We start from the raw sequence: 16,274 nt of genomic DNA, 5'->3' as shown, positions 1-16,274 counted from the left end.
AAGCATTTAAAAGGAAAGGAGTGCTGTTTGGCAAGCGAAGGAAGAGAGCTGATGAGAGCTGTTTCTGGGGATGGAAGCAAGAGGAGAAGCTCTGGTGATGGAGCAGGAATTACCCCAACAGAAACTGATCTGAAAGAAGAGGTTGAAGCCACTACATTGTTATCCAGTGGCTGCAGTGGGGAGAATTGACCTCAGGCTGATGATACATGATATGCAAGCAAACATCAGATGATCACATCTGGTCACCTGTGCCTAGATCATCAGAAAACACATCTAGAAACCTGTGCCTGAGGGCATCAGGCAGGTTTCTTTGGTCAGATTCTGCATTAACTAGGCCCACTTACTCCTTTGCTGCTAATATATTTATGTGACTTACAACATAGGCTTTAAAAGTGCAAAGCCTAAGCTCAGTTCTGAATCCTTGTGGGACTGAAAGTCAGGCTTTGGTAGGGTCTGTTTTCTGCTGGTTCAGATGGAGGTGAGAGGAGGGGAGAGTATTAACTTTCAGAGAATCATTTGAGGAACAGTTTTTATTCTGCTGTGTTTTATGGCACTATTTAATAGGTAAATTGAGGAATGGGTGTTAGGTGAAGTGTGGAGGAGGTAGCTTTTGGATGGATGTGATCTTTTCTGAATGAGAAGCTAAGCAATTCTTCATCTTTTGTTTTCTCCCAACTGTCTATAGTTGACTTGTTTGGGTCACATGTACTTTGTTGTAATAATATTTTGTTAAGGGCAACTCCACAAAGTTTTCTCTATAACAGGCAGGTAACATTTTTATTTAAAGATCTGCGTTTGCATTTCTTGCTTGGTTGCTTTTGCAAAGATACAATTAATGAAACTTAAATTATTGAAAGCTCCTGGGTTTCTTTTTCCAGGAAGTATTGCTTTTAAAAACGTTCATTTTCCTTGCAAAGGGAGATGCAATAAGCATAATCTCTGAGGTACATACATTTTTATCTTAAAAATTTGTGCTGGTCACAAAGTGAGCAGTAATATAGGTGTCACTCTGTGAGATTGGTCATCTCTGTTGATGCTCTTCTCATCTTACTGCAGCTAACTTGGAGTGATACTTACATCAGCACTGAGCATCTCTGAAATACACAGTTACCACACACTACTGAGTTGTACCTTATGCTGCTTTTATGTGTGCTTTAGGATGAGATCATCCGACTCCTTTTCATTAGTAATTTACTAGGCGTTTCAACAAAGGAATCAAAGGACACCACACTTGGAAAAAGGACAGACTGATGTTCTACTCCCAGTTTTGAGGCTAGCTTTTCACTTTTTTTACTTCCACAGTTCTAAAATTATCTGGGAGAAGAGCAGCCAAAGGACACTGAGCCTAATACTTCTGTCTCTATGGCCTTTGTAAGTCTCTTACAAAAAAATTTGTATGCATCCCTTCTAGCAGCTGCTTATGAAAATAATTCAATCCATAGAGCAACCTCCTGCGAATGACAGTGCAGAGATTACCCCTAGGTATCTCAAAGGATGCTGAATTCTTTTCTGAGAAAATAATAAAGGTTTAGAAAACATTTTGTAAAAAGTGCTGCAGAAAGCTAAGGAAAAAGTGAATGCTAACTATTTCAATGCTGACAAGAAAAAACAACACATCAAGACTGGTTTTGCTGTGCAGGTGGAGAAGAGGGGATGCTGAGTTTAGGTGGAGAAGTCAGAAGTAACACAAAGAAAAAGAGTCTTAGTAATTTCTGGATAATCTCCAGACAGCGCCTGACATTGTGGGAAGCAGTTGGAGTCCTGATCTGCAGGCACTTCTGGAGTAGCTTGATGTGCCCCTAAGCAGGATTGTGGCCGTGATTTCCCTTGGGATATGTGCTCCTCAGCAGTCATGCTCCAGCTCCCAGAGCCCCTCCATTGGCTGAGCTAGTGCTACCACCTTGCAGTCAAGAAATGTGATGCTGTGCTCCATGACTGGCAGGGGAACTAGGCAGGATATGAGAGGCCTCTGTGGAGCAGGAAGGGAAGGAAGTCAACCTTTCCTTTCTCCTTATGAGTCAAAAGATATCCTCCCAGAAGGGTTGTGATGCTTGCTGTGTTTAGATTTCTTTTCCTTATATGATTTTTCATGTAAATGACAGCTACTGTATTTTAAATGAAGCCTGACAACCTTCACAGTACTTCTGTGTCTACTGAGTGTGGTGCTAGCCCAAAATATTAAGACTACAGGAATAATTCCACTGGGCATATGTCTCTTCCACCTTCTATGTTTTTAATCTAGTAGAATACTGATATCTAGGGGAATGATAGATTTGGTGTAGTGTGCAGAGTTCAGACTTCTGTCAGAATAAAGCAATTTGTTGTTCCTAACTGCTTTCTACTGATAGAATTAAACAGATTTAACTCCATCTGGTTTCTGTTGGGCATATTAGTGTGCCACTCTCACTGGGATGTGCTACTCTGGTCATGAGGCTGGCAGTGAGACTGGGAGCTGACAGCTAAACCTCTAAAAGAATAAATAATGATTTCTGACCATACAGTATATAGTATGTGATCTAAATACCATCCATTTTAAAGCCACTGGATAAGTACTGTCTGTATCACTTCTAAAATCAGGAACATTTTATTTTCTATAGATGTCTGACTGCTGAAATATGACCCTTTTGGAATATACATGGATGGATCATGGATGCAGGATGGATCTTCTATTCTCTGTAGTTTATGCATGTACATTCTGGGAGGGTCTGGGACAGTGATAGCCTGTTTGTCAGATCAACTGATGGGTCAGGTGTGGGGGTCCTCATTCTATCCCACAGCAGACAGCAGTTTTTGAAGCAGCTGCTGGCATGTCTGCTTTCTGTTGGGGAGCAGCTGCTGGCCCCTTTGGCTGATACAGGTGATCCCTACTCCAAAGGACTATGCTACCAGAAGTAGTAATACTACTTAAACAGTTCTTAAAGAAGAACTGAATGGGAGAGATAAAAGAAATTATATTTTAGAAGGACTTTGAAAAAAAAAATGTAGCAAGGACAATGAGATAAAATTGTCTTGAGATGGATCTTGATAAGTTGATGGGATGAACCCTACAACCACTAAGAGCTGCATTTCCAGTCAAAGACTGTGATGTGAAACTTTGCGTGTTTCAATTTGATGACCTCCACTGAGCAGGAAGAGGGAGAGAGCTGAAAGGAGATGCAATCACTGGTAATAGGTGTTCCATTGTCATGTGCTTGTGTTAAGAGTTTTAGGGCTTTGGCAGGTCACCTGCAGGAGCTAGCTGGAATTTTTATTTCTCCCTTTCCCTGCAGCCTCTCTGCATACAATGGCTTGCTTATTTATTTCTCTGAGGCTTTGATGTTCCAATTTGGACTTGATCTACTGGGCAGGGTGTTGTTAGTGATGTTGAGAAACCTCATGTGTTTTGTTCATGCATGCAGAGTTAATTGCCAGGTCTCTGAGCAGGAAGCCATTTCCCTCAGGTCATTTATCAGGAGCTCATGAAGTTTGGTGTCCATTTACTCTGTGGAGCATAATCCCCTTTCTGAGGCAACCTTGCATATAGTTTAAAATTGATTGATTTAAAAGTGCTCAAGGTTGTTGATTTCCTGGATTAAATGCCTTTGATGCAGATGACAACAGTTGTGATAGTGCATGTTGGCTTTTCTAGTTTATTTTGATGCATATTTCAGTTTTTCCCTATTAAATGCTTTGTTGAAACATTTATGTGACATTGGGGTGAGATGGCACACACCTCTGGAACAGAAAGTTTGTCATCTATTGCCTTAATGACTCAGAGGTTTGTGTTTGAGGTTCGTGCTTTTCACAGAGAACGAATTTGTCCTAGTGAGAGCCATCTCCCTAAACCCTCAGTAAAAAAAGGAGAAAGATGAGCTTCTCTATGACCACCTTAACCTGGAGCTAGGAGTATTCCTCTGGAAGAAAGTCCATCTCTCTGGAATACAGAGCAGTGCTCTCCAAGTTGGTTAATCCTGCCTGGCTTGTACATGTGGGTAACTCATATTAACTTGACACCCACGTGTAGCTGATGGAGTGATAGGAAGACAGGCTCCTATGCACAGTGCATCTGCCATAACTCAGCAGGACTAGACTGACCACATATGTGTCAATTGTTTCCATCTCCTCTTCAGAGATTTGCAGAACAGCCACAGGGAGCTTCATAGTCACTTTGTGGCAGCACCACACAGGGGAATCACATCAGGATTGCTGCTCAGTGCTGCTCTGAAGGTGCACAGTGACCATTTTTTCAAGATTTCTGAAACACACCTGGTCAGACCTCTTGTGAAATGTCATAAACATCTCAGAAAATTTATAAGATTTATTTTTTCCAATAGCTGTAGAGAGGTCCAGCACAAGATGGTTTTAGAGAGTAGTCTTTTGTAGATGCTGGAGTTATCATCTAGGCAACTACAGATAAAAACTGCAAACAAAAACTGTATTCTAACGTGCCAAATTTCCAATAATTTATTTCGTAGTAACAGTTGTAACACAAAATACTGCGCTCATAGCTGGGCTTCAAAACCCTTTGAAGATCTGATTTCCTGCTTTTTCTAAAACTCCTATACTCTTGTTGCAGCTGATTTTTGTAAAATACTCCTGGGATTTAGTTCTGCAGGACTTTGCCTTCATTAAAATAGAAGAACCCTGTCCTGTCTAGAAGGAGGGGGTGATTCTACTCGAGAGAAGAGCACAGAATAATTTTAGCATGTTATATTCATTTAATGTCTTGTGAAAATGGCATGTTGTGAATGTCTGAAAATGCATAAATACTATAATTTGCAAGACCATAGAAGGTGGTAGCTATTGTAAACTGCCTTGGATTTGTTTTGATTCTCTTGTGTCCATTTGCTTTTAAAGCAACTCTGCCTGGAGTCATGTGATTTTGCAAGATCTTTCCTTCCTTATCTCACTTTCTTGTAATCAAAGGCTCTGTGTCTCAAATTAAAGGCTGAGGGGAAGACTGCCACAGCCGTGCATCATGCTTCTCTGATGAAAGCTCTGCCTCCATAGAAGGGATGACATAGTGGCTCGGGAAGCAGCTCTGGGACCACCACAATTCACAATCTAGCTTCTGTTACCTGTACTGCAAGGCTGAAAAGTGTGGCTGTTCAGGGCCTGCCTCTGTAAGTGATGTAGTCCTTGTTGCACAGAAGCAATGACCTCGGTCGCAGGGAGGAGCCAGGCAAGTGGGAGTACTGCCCCTGGCACCTATTTGATCTTCATCTGTTGCTGCCCAAGACACAACAGTGAGGGGAGTTAGGCTGTGTGCTGCAGAGTTGTTGGTTTGTTTTTCTTAATATGCCTCTGTCTATAAAAAAGACAAAGTACTCAAGATAGTGTGCATGATGAACCCAGAATACTTAAATCCTGAGATCAAGTGAGCTTTGTTCAGATATTTTAAAGTAGATTGACATTATTACTGTAAGTGGTTCAACATGAATTTCAGAGGGTCAGTCAGTAAATTACTTCTGAGTAATTAAACCAGTTTTGAGTTATGCAAGCCATCTCAGAACACTGAGAGACTTCACTGACACGCCTTTAGTCTCGTACTTCATAGGCTTATAGCTGTATACAATTTAAAGGCCAATTAGAAGAGATTTTATACCTGGTTTGGGTCTTTCATTATTTCTCATTACTAGTCAATAAGGTGGATTACACAGGGTGTATCCTACATGAGCATCCTAAAGGAGGGTCAGTCATCAGTGTTTTCTTTACCACTTTCTCTCAGCATAATTTTATTTTAGTTTTTCTGCCTCTGCTCCCCACCTCCTTTTCTCTGTTCAATTTCTGCTGTCAACCACTCCAGCAAAAGCTGCAGTAACAAAGTGATTAGAAAAGTCTTGTCCCCTTCTTTGTGTGGCAGTTGATGAGAAAGGAAGTGTTTTGGCCAGCTTTCCTCTCCAGTGCTAGTCTACAAACTAAATCTTAGCTTTGAGGACAGAAAAAGCATTGTTGAGAACATTGAGAGAAGATGAGTGCAATAACCACACTTTCCTTTATTCATTCTCCAGATACTATTTTTAGCTCTGACAGCAAATGGTATCATGTGTTGCTCCAGCCCTCCTAGGCCACCAGTGCTGTGCCCTCACTGGGAGCCTTGTCAGCTGTAGGGCTGGTGAATGGACTGAGGGGAGCCTGGTGCCAGGGGACACCCGGGCTGAACAGAGAGCCTGGAGGGGAGCACAGGTTCTAGGGCAGGCTCTGAGTTGTGTTTCGGTGGTGCAGGGCATGTAACATACAGCCTGGCAGTAAGCAGGGCAGGAGGGACATTGGAGGATTCACTGGCTGCTCAGCTTTGTGAGCCCTCAAAATGCTTGGCCAGCATGTGACAGCTGCGTATCCATTAAATACATTGCTTTCCCTGCCACCTCGGGCAGACAGGTGCTTCCAATAAATGGCAGCTTGAAACAGAAGCTTTTCAAGAAGCATCTAAACATTTCAAAGCTTAGGAATGAGCACTAAGAGTAAAAGATTTCCTTGCTGCTGGTCACAGCAGAAGCTGGGAGTGAGGTGTGAGGTGGTGGATAGGCCTTCAGGTCATTCTGCTGACCTCTGCCACTCCTTCCCTTCACAGGCAGAGGGGTTTGGCCACTGTTATTTCATGTGCCTTCCACAAGAAGTGCGTGTGTGTGGGCCCTTAGCAGTTTCCCAAGTAGAATGCAGGAGCATCACTGCTGCTGTCTGTAGTTAGTAATTATTTAATTTGAGTATAATGGGGAATTGGGAGTGGTACCAGGGAGCATGAGGCACAGACGTAGGGGCGGCAGCATTCTCACAGTCCCGCCCCAAGGGCGATAGGTGGCAGACCACCGCTCCTCAGGAGAATGATGCGGTCCCGGTACCCAAACTCTGAACCCGAGCTAACAGGGTGCCCCTTGCCCTGCCGCCGTGTGACGCGTGCGGCTGACACCTCTTCCCAGAGAGTCTTTCCCCGGTGTTAAGAAAGCGCTGCTGACTTGGCCGTCAGGCGAGGCACCGGCACGGGGGTAACGAGGATGGCAACACCAGGAGCTGCGCCGGCGACCACGCGTGTCCCGACGCCGCTCTGGACTTTCGGGGTGCGCGCAGCCGCCGGGGCGGCGCTGGGCCCTTTGTTGCCGCCCTGGGGCGGCCACATGCGCCGGGCGAGCCCCCGGGCGGGCGGCGTAGGAGGGGTTTGGGCCGCAGCGGCACCGCCGGCCGCTCCGTCGCTGGGTCGAAACTTGAGGGGCGGCGGCGGGGCCGTCCCGCGGTGTCCCGGGGCGGGCCGGAGCGGAGCGGGGCGGGGGAGGATGGCGGGGCGGGGCGGGCCGGCCGCGGCGGCGGCGGGGAGCCGGCGTTGATCCGACGGCCGGGCCGGGGCATGGAGGGGGAGCGGGCGGACGGCCCCGCCGCCCCGGCGGACAGCGGCACGTCGGAGGTGTTCGCCCAGCTGTGGGAGGACGTGATGGGCATCCTGGTGAGTGTGGTGAGGACGGGGGTCTGCGACCGGGGCGGCCGTGGGGGCAGCCCATCACGGAACGAGGGCTTGGGGTGGGGGGGATGGAGATGCTGCGGGGCGTTCGCCGGGTCTTCCCGGCACCTGCTGCGGAGTTTGCCCGAGTTGGAGCGTGCCCGTGTGCGGGCGCGTACGTCCCAGAAAAAGTAACTTCATGGGCACATGGGCAAAGCCCCGGGTTGTGTCGGTGACCGCCTACACCGCCGTTCCGGAGGAGCTCTCTGGGCTGTCGCGGTGGAAGGGGCGGAAGGGCCGCGCAGGGAGCGGGTCCGCGCAGGGGCTGCCCGCTGGCGGGGACGCTCCCCGGCGGGAGCGCTGCTGCAGCCGGATCAATGGGCGCATTGTCCCCCGCCGGCCCGGCGTGCCGCCGATACGGGGCAGCTGGGGCTAAGGCGGTGTCGCTGCAGCCTTTGCATCCCCCGCCCGCGTTTCGGGGTGAAGCCCCCGCGGAGGGGGCGCTGCCCCGGGGTCCCGGGCACGGCCGGCCGGCCCGCAGCGCCCCCGGCACTCGCCGGCGCCGGCTTTGGAGCCCTTACTGCCGGTAGTTTTGTGGAGACGAGTTGCTCGGTTACGGCCCGTGGAGTTTCTGCGCCGGTGATCTTCTGAGGAGCGACTAATCCTCGTAATTCACTAGTTACAGACAAAAGAGATGGCCCCAGTAACGAGGGCGCAAGGAATTACGTTTAATGGGCACGTAGCGTACCGACAGGACTGACTGGATGGCAAACAGTAAAAATACAGGAAGAGTCAAACCTTTATTTCTACTTGCAGCGAGAGAATAATATTTACTTTAGTTGCAAGATGATAATTACCGCAGAGGACTGCCACTCAGCAAAAAAACAAATACTAACGTTATATACGTACTGGAGCTGGCAGCCTTCCAGCGAAACAGGAATGTGGTAATCAACAGTGGAGTGCCTGTTTATTCATTTTAAAAGCAAATGAATAGGCTTGATGCGTGTTAGTTTTTGTTGTTAACATTTAACCAGCAGACATTCAAGAATATTATGAGAAATACTTTTTGGAAAACTACCATGGAACGTAATGAATGGTAAACCCATAGGATGCAATTCAGAAGAAATGTTATAGAACTGAACAGATAATTTAATTACCATTTTATGCTGAATATTTTTTATGACATGGACTTTATTGTTAATATTCAAAGTCAGGTTCAAAAACCTGTCTTATTCCTTTTCTTCATAGAAATTCTCCATTGATTTGATGTTCAGTTTAATAGCACCCAACTGCGTACACTTTTTCACTGTTAATGATTTTAATCTTAGAATGCAAGTGGAGTCAGTTCTGTCAGTTTGTAAGGAGCACACAGTTCACAGTTGCTACTTTATGAACAGTCTCTTTCTGTCTTTTTCTGGCAGGTTTCAGTACTGCATTTAGTAAGAGCAAAGTGCTATTGGATGCCTGGGAAAGAGTTTTTGAGGAGGCCAGACCAGCAGCCTAGCATGCTGAAGCTCAGTGCAGAAAAAGATCTGATTGTCACACAACTAATAATTTTGAATAGGTTTCTTTTGGCAATACGAGCTAGTTTCCTTCCTGGGAAACCAGGACTATTTAATTATTATTTGTCTTCTAATGAAACTTTGCTAAAATAATTTGTCTTACAGTTGGCCAGCTTTACAGAAAGGAATCATCTTGTGATTATGAAGTTGCTGGTTTATATCGGTCACAAACATCACCCAGCCTTATTAGCATTTATTACTTCAGTGTTTTGTGTTGCAACACAATTACAAATATGAAAAGATACCTTGTGTTGGGTCTCTTGTAAGAGGGAAGACCGAAGTTCTCAATACATGCTGTCAGTTTTCTTCAGATGTAGACTTTTGAAGAGTTTCTAGTCTTTCAGGCTGCAAAATAAGGTCCTAAAATGAACTGAGAATCAAAAGTTTGATAAATTTATTTAGTGCTCTGTCCTTATTTGAAGGCAAGGAAGAGGTAGCTCCAGTGCCATTTCCACTGCTCATCTTTGTGGCGCCTCTTTTAAACCTGTGCTGCAAAAGGCAAGCAGTGAACTGGAGTTGTGGCTTCCAAGTGGGAGTCAGTAGCTGCTTGGTTGTAGTCCATGATGCCCCATCAGTGGCCTGTGTAGCTGGCTTACTTCTTTTGCATTGTCAATTATATGAGAGCATGGGTCTTAATTTCCTGGGATCTGTAGCAGTTCATGACTCAAACTGTCTGGGGAGCATAGATGTAGACACCAGAGTGATTCACTGGGGATGGCTCTGTAAATGAAAAAGTTGGTGCAGTGATATGCTGGCCAGGTTGGCCCTGCAACAGCGTGGAATCTACCAAAGGAATGCACTATCAGAGCGAGAGAGTCAGGAGAGAAGAGCCAAAATCGCTCTTGTAAGACTCGCACCTGCACTGCTCCATCCAAGTCTGGGGTCCCCAATACAGGAAAGGACATGGAACTGTTAGAGCAATTCCAGAGGAAGGCCGCCGAGGTGATCAGAAGGATGGGACATCTCTCCTGTGAAGAAAATGCCAAGAGATTGGAATTGTTCTGCCTGGAGAAGGGTTCAGGGTGACCTAGTTGCAGATTTCCTGTACCTGCAGGGAGCCTACAACAAACACAGGACTTCTTACAAGCGCATATAGTGACAGGACATGGGGGAGAAGCTTTAAACTAGTAGAGGATAGATTTAGATTCGGTATTAGGAAGAAACTCTTTACTGTGAGAGTGTGTAGGCACTGGCACAAATTGCCTGAAGTTGTGGGTGCCCCATTCCCGTGAGTGTTTAAGGCCAGCTTGGATGGGGAGCTCTGAGCAAACTGGTCTAGTGAAAGGTGTCCCTGCCCATAGCAGGGGTGTTGGAGCTAGATGATCCTTAAGGTCACCTCCAGCAGACACCATTCTATGATTCTGTGATCTTGGAAGGAGAAAACTAGAATGAAATTAAGAAAGAAGGTGATCATCCAATGTTTGCTGATGGAATTAAAGATAAAAACACATTCTTAAAGCCATGATTGTAGGATGATGCAGGGTGGAAAGAACCTCAGGTAGAATCTAGCCTATCCTCAAGCTGAAACATGGAGAGATCTGAGATCAGGTGAGGTTGCCTGGGGCTTTACTCAGTTGTATCTTGAAAACCTCCGGGGACAGAAACTGCGCAATCTCTCTGTGCAGCCTGTTCCAGCAATTTGCTGTCCTTATGGTAAAAAAGATGTTTTTCATAGAAGTGATAAAATGTTTTATTCTTCCCTCCCCATACTGAGAAGTTAGGGCAGTGGGGAGGAGGAGGGGAAGGTGTTGCCTTCCTCCCACTGGCCCTGCTGGAAGCATTGTGGAGTGTAATGGTGTCTGCGCTAGGTGATGAATTAGGAGAAGAGGCCAGTGTCAGCACAGCTGGTATTCAGTATGGAGTTACTTGAAATACAAATTGAGCCCCTCTCCATATTTATATGGAAAAATATATTTCATTGGTTTTTTACTTTTAGTTGCATTCCTTAAAATAGGATCTCATTAGGAGGAACCTGTGATGGCAGATCCCAGGTCTGGAGGGGAAGCAAGTAGTTGTCAAGTGCTGCTTGTAAGGAGCCTATTTTGTGGACTTTGAAGTCACTTAATAGCCCTATAGTTGGTAAATACTGGGTGTGTGCTTGCAGCTGTACTAGGTCTTGCTGAAGCAAATGTGACTTTTCCCTTTTGCACTTTCCTAATGAAATATTCCATAGGTGCAGCTGTGGTATAAGCATCTCAAGGTATTTGTGCTGTTAATGGAGTTTGCTAGATAACAAAATTATGCCCAAAAGCTTTCACTTAGTCTGTAGCAAGCACATGCTGGAATGTACTGGATAATTACAATTTTCAGTGTTTCAGAGCAACAGTGGATGTTGGAAGTGTATTAAGGTTTTAGAGAGGTAGATTGTGAGTAATAGTAAAGCAATTCTCTGCGTTGCTAAAACTCAATGCTATAAAAAGGGATGTTTTTGGCACAGAATCATATATTGATGTGGTGATAGCAAATTCTTTGTTTGCTATGTAAAGGTCTAAAAGTTTGTATGTTATGAGATCTGAGAACAAATTTTAATATGAAATTAACATCAGGAACTTCATTCTTTTAAAGATGTGCTTTCAAAACATGGGCTATTGACCTTAGTACCAGGAAGTCATTCCAGTGCCCCTCTTGTTTATGCTAAGTTCCTCCTTTATATATACATAGGAGAGATATCTGGGTCAAATCCTGACATTAATGAAATCACTGACAAAACTCTGATCAATTGTAATAGGAGTTTCACCAAAGAAGGTGTCTTATTTGTGTGAAGAGATTTTGTCTTCAATGGCCAAGATGCAAAAGATCCAACAGAACTTGAAAGAGATGTCACAGAATTAGAAGTCTTTACAGCTTTTTATTTCAAAGCAGTAGCTAGTTTCTTGTTTCAAACCATTGAATCAGTTATAACAGCTGTAACAAAATAAAATTATTTCTTTTTCAATAGTATTTTGCTGTTATGCTGAGAGAAAACCAGTCCTTTCCCACCATCTGCTGTTAGTTGAAGAGAACAGAGTGTTTTGAGGGCAATAAAGCTCACTTGGCTACCAAGAGCCCTCCTATTTACATATATAATCTATCTTGGTCTCCATGTTTAGGAGACTATTTGAATTTCTTATCAAAGTAATAAAGAAAAAAACCAAAAGAGAAAGAGACGCCAGCTGATAATGCTACTGTGATAACATGTAATTGGATACTGGCTAACATACTTTAGGAAGAGGAATTTGATATTAAGCCAGGGAGTCTGGGTATCTGGAAGGATCAGGGAAGTAGATCCCCAACTGATAAAAGCAGTTGTAGAACTGCCAGGAGGAGTTGTGGCAGCTAAGACCAGCCCAAGGTTTCTTCCAGGATTGCTCTTCCTTAAACCCTCATTAAATCACTGTAACTCTTATGGAAATGTCTGCACTGCTGCTCTCTCAGTTTCTCATTGGGTGACTCTGTTTTTCTGGTGTCAGGTTGGCACCAAAAGGCCACTCCAGCTGAGATCATGGATGCTCAGCACAGCTCTGTGGAAATGTGCAGGTAAATGAATAGCTGCCTCAGGTAGATATGCTTTTGAAAATGCAATATACTTGTTCTTTATGATTTGTATTGATGACATGTCAGCATAGTGCCTGTGGCACTGTGTAGTTAACTCAAAACGCGCTGTGGGATGTTCTGATTCAAAACATTTTTGTTCCGACTTCTATTTGGAGCACATTTTCTAAAGCATATGCCACTTGCAACAATAAGGATAAACCCAGAAGGCCTGGTCTCCACTTTCAAACTGGCAGATATTATTTTGTCTATTTCACAAAACCAGAGAGGGTATTTTGCTTTCAAATAAAGAAGTCAAAAGAGAGAGCGACTGAATGTCAGTTTGAGTGTTGGATTCAGTTTTATAATTTAAACTTAACCTGTTGCATCTCCTTTGCCTTTCCAAGACATGTTGAGCCTAGCAATGCTAATCCCTTTATGAGGAAAGACAGCTCACAGAGATAACCTTTGGTCTAGGCTTTTTCTTGCACGTCAGGGCACATAAAACAGATGTCTCCATCAGAGAGTTTAGTCCCCATAAGACCCTACACCATGAGGAGTGATAAGAGCTTTTGGTTCTGGTGCCTTCTTCGTTCCTTCCTGAAAGCAAATTCTTCCTCTTGCTAATTTGCTGTGAATACCAACTTGGAAATACTCTTTTTCTTCATACTTTTTTCATCTTTTGAAAGTCAGTCAACCAAGCTCTCTGTTTTTTTTAAGAGCAGTGGAATACAAGGTTGCTAGAATTTCCCTTTAATGATGCCTTCTTCCTTTTCTGGATATGAAAAGAATGACAGTCTCTAACGAGAAAGAAAATGTGAAAATTGATGTGGAAAAAGAAAAGGTGTTGCACATGAGCACTTAAAGGACTTTTATTACATGGAATGAAATATACTACACTAGACATGTTGGCTACCATTTTCTACAGTTAGGTGAAACACTAAAAATAAGAGGTTATCTTAGAGCAAATGACATTTTACAGAAGTAGGTAATTAGTTTAACTTAGTCTGATGCTGTGTAGAAATCTGTGTAAATTAGTGCTGATTGTATAAAGTGCTGTGCAAACAGGAGCAGAGTGGAGGGATCGGGACACAGAAGTGGAGCACGGGGTCACTGCTGGATGTGGCACATGGCCAAGGGACAGAGGGAACAGTTAGTGCCCAGGGCAAAGGAGTTTGAGTCAGATTGTCTCCGTCCAGACCTGGGTTGAACTGTTCCAGTTTTGGCCCTGGGCTATGCTCCTTCAGGATTTTTTTCCCTTCAGAGGTGGCATTGTGGAGGAAAGGGTGCTCGGTGCTGCAGCACCCAGCCCTGCTTCCTGCACCTTCCTGGGTCACCCTCTTGTTGTTTGGAATCTGTGCTAGTAGCTTTTCCTTCATGCAGCAGCCTGTGCTTTCTTTTTAACTCAGCCTGTTGTGACAATATTAGTGGCCATAGAGTACATGCTGTGTTTGGACTTATGGGGGTTCAAAAACACAGGAGGAATAGGAATTACTTTGAATTTACACCCAGCAAAATGATTTGTCACAATACTTGTTTTAACATTAGATGCTGCTAACATTTTTTGTCTTGATGATTGCTTGATACAGCTGATGACTAATGAACCACCTGGCATTATTAGTGGTGGGAGGAGGAGGAAGGTGCTTGTGCCTGCTGGGATGCTGAGGTGGCTTTGCAAGGGTCTGGATTCCACGTTTTTCACTGACAAAATGGGCAATAGGAAGAAAGTGGGTTTCCTATGTCCAAGTCTAAAAGTCAGATTTCTACTATAAAAACATGTTCTCCATTAAAATATATGCGAACATGTTGTGTGATAAAGTAGAGAGATACGAAAGGGTTTTATTTCTATTTATTTCATTGGCAGGGAAAAATTACAACACATTTTCGGCACAAGGGCTCCCAACACAGACTTCTGTTACTGAAAATAACGACATTAAAAATAAAAGGAGCTACCAGTGCCCTCTCCTCCCACAGTGCAGTTGCTGTGGTGTGGGTCAGGTGTGGGCATGGTGGCTCTGCTTTCATCTTCTTGAGGCAAGGGGAATGTTTTTCCTGGCTTATGGTAATAGCACAGCTTTCTTGTCTACTGCCGTGTTTTGAAACACAGACTCAAAATGTACCAGGTTTATTTGAACTAAGATTAGTATAATAAAATAATTGATGGTGTAGATTCCAATGACACCTGTATAAGCATTTTTGAGCTACATACTAGTTTTAGAGGCATGTTTCCTATGAAGAGCTGTAGAGTGGGGATTGTATAACCTATCTGGAAAACAGTTCTAAGCAGGGTGTAGCTGGAAAATTGGATGAACAAGCTAAAGAGTATAATACAACAATGATTTATAAATCACATTTTCAGGCTTTTTAATGGAAAACCGTACAATAAATTGGAGAACTGGTTTCCAGTATCTGTGTCACAATCTGAGTGCAATCTGCTTGAAGTGCTGTTGCAGATCTGCTCTCCTTCAAGCCCATTAGATGTTGGTGATTTGACTTCCCTGTGGCCCAGCATGGACATGGGGATATGCTCTTGACATCAGTTTGCATCATCAGGCCTCCGGATGAAGATGTGTCATTTCACATGTGTGGGCAAATGTACACCGTGAAGGTTACAAGCATGGTAATACAGTTATCTAGAATATGAATACATCCTTTTGTGTTTCATTATTGTCACTGTATTTGTAGTGATATACAGTGCTTTTTGCTCTTTGTAGGTTACAGCCTACTAATATTTAATCTCACAGTGTTCTCCACCTGGACTGTATTCTTTGTGTGTGGGAGTGTGTGTAAAGGAGATTAGGTAACTGTTTAATATAATAATAAAAGCAGTGCTTTGAAAGCTTTGCAGCAAGCGTGATGAGAGCTGATGGATGATAGTGGAAACAGTACCATGCTTGTTACAATATTAAATTGAGAGTACATGAGCAATCTCTTGGTTGTGAGATGCTCCAAACCCTCTCACCCGCAACTGAAGATGCTTTATGCAGTGTTGATAGGTATGATGAAAACAAAAGATAAACAAAAGATAAAGGGTCTACTTTCTGCACTGTTTACATAAAAACTTCAGGAGCCTAAGGCGCGAGTTTATTTATAGCGGAGCAGTGTGTGGCCTGTAGGGTTTTAAGAAAAAAGGAAAATGCATCTTTTGTTGTTCTTTCATAAGTTCAGATAAGTTGAGCCTCCTGCCCCTTTCAATGCCAGCAGCAGGCTCACCCTGCTCTGCAGAGCTTGATCTTTGCTTGTCTGCAACCCCAGCACAACTTGATGGAGGAAACAGGAGAGCTCATTGCACCATGGTGGCGCTGTTAAAAGTTCTGTCATCGAGTGCACATCCACAGCTGGAGCTGGGATGAAAACACGTGCTAGAACTGATTGCATAGCATTACATCGCACTTCAGGAAAAAAAAAAAAAAAAAAAAAGACATTTTAGGCTTTTAAAGAATTCTGCTTGCCAGAGCAATATTTTGTGAGTCACAGTATATACCTTTAGAAATTATATGTCAGAATAGAAATGCTGAAGAATCTGTGGGTTTTACACATTTTACACTTGCATGGAGGTTTGGATGTTTGTGTTCTGCCTGTTTATTATCTGTTTGTCCATATCTGTTACAATTCTGAAACATTTTCCTTCTCTTTTGATTCTGTGCTTGCTGTTTTCTAGCAGACATGTGCCACTCAGGCAAAAGGGGTTTTTACACCAAAAATTTCTAGTGCGATCTTAGGAATGGAGTGCAGATTGAAAATACTTATTTTCTATTGCTAAATTAGGAGTCATCTCCTTTACCATCCAT

At 43.9% G+C, this 16,274-nt stretch overlaps 1 protein-coding gene across 4 annotated transcripts in view; it reads left to right on the top strand.

The window, feature by feature from the left end:
* LOC131081216 (SAM and SH3 domain-containing protein 1-like) overlaps positions 1–16,274 on the top strand; it is a 525,757-nt gene that overhangs the window by 401,446 nt on the left and 108,037 nt on the right. Inside the window, exon 1 of one of the 4 annotated variants that reach the window (XM_058020164.1) lies at positions 7,322–7,417. The exons of the other annotated variants lie outside the window; for them this stretch is intronic. Within the exon in view, the coding sequence (XP_057876147.1) occupies positions 7,322–7,417 (96 nt within the window). Of the gene's footprint in view, positions 1–7,321; positions 7,418–16,274 lie in introns of those variants that run through there. 4 annotated transcript variants of the gene reach the window in all.

Source organism: Melospiza georgiana, chromosome 3 (assembly GCF_028018845.1).
Source record: "Melospiza georgiana isolate bMelGeo1 chromosome 3, bMelGeo1.pri, whole genome shotgun sequence".
Classification (NCBI taxonomy): Eukaryota; Metazoa; Chordata; class Aves; order Passeriformes; family Passerellidae; genus Melospiza; species Melospiza georgiana.
Note: the sequence above shows the minus strand (reverse complement) of the source record. Positions and strands in the feature narration are given on the sequence as shown.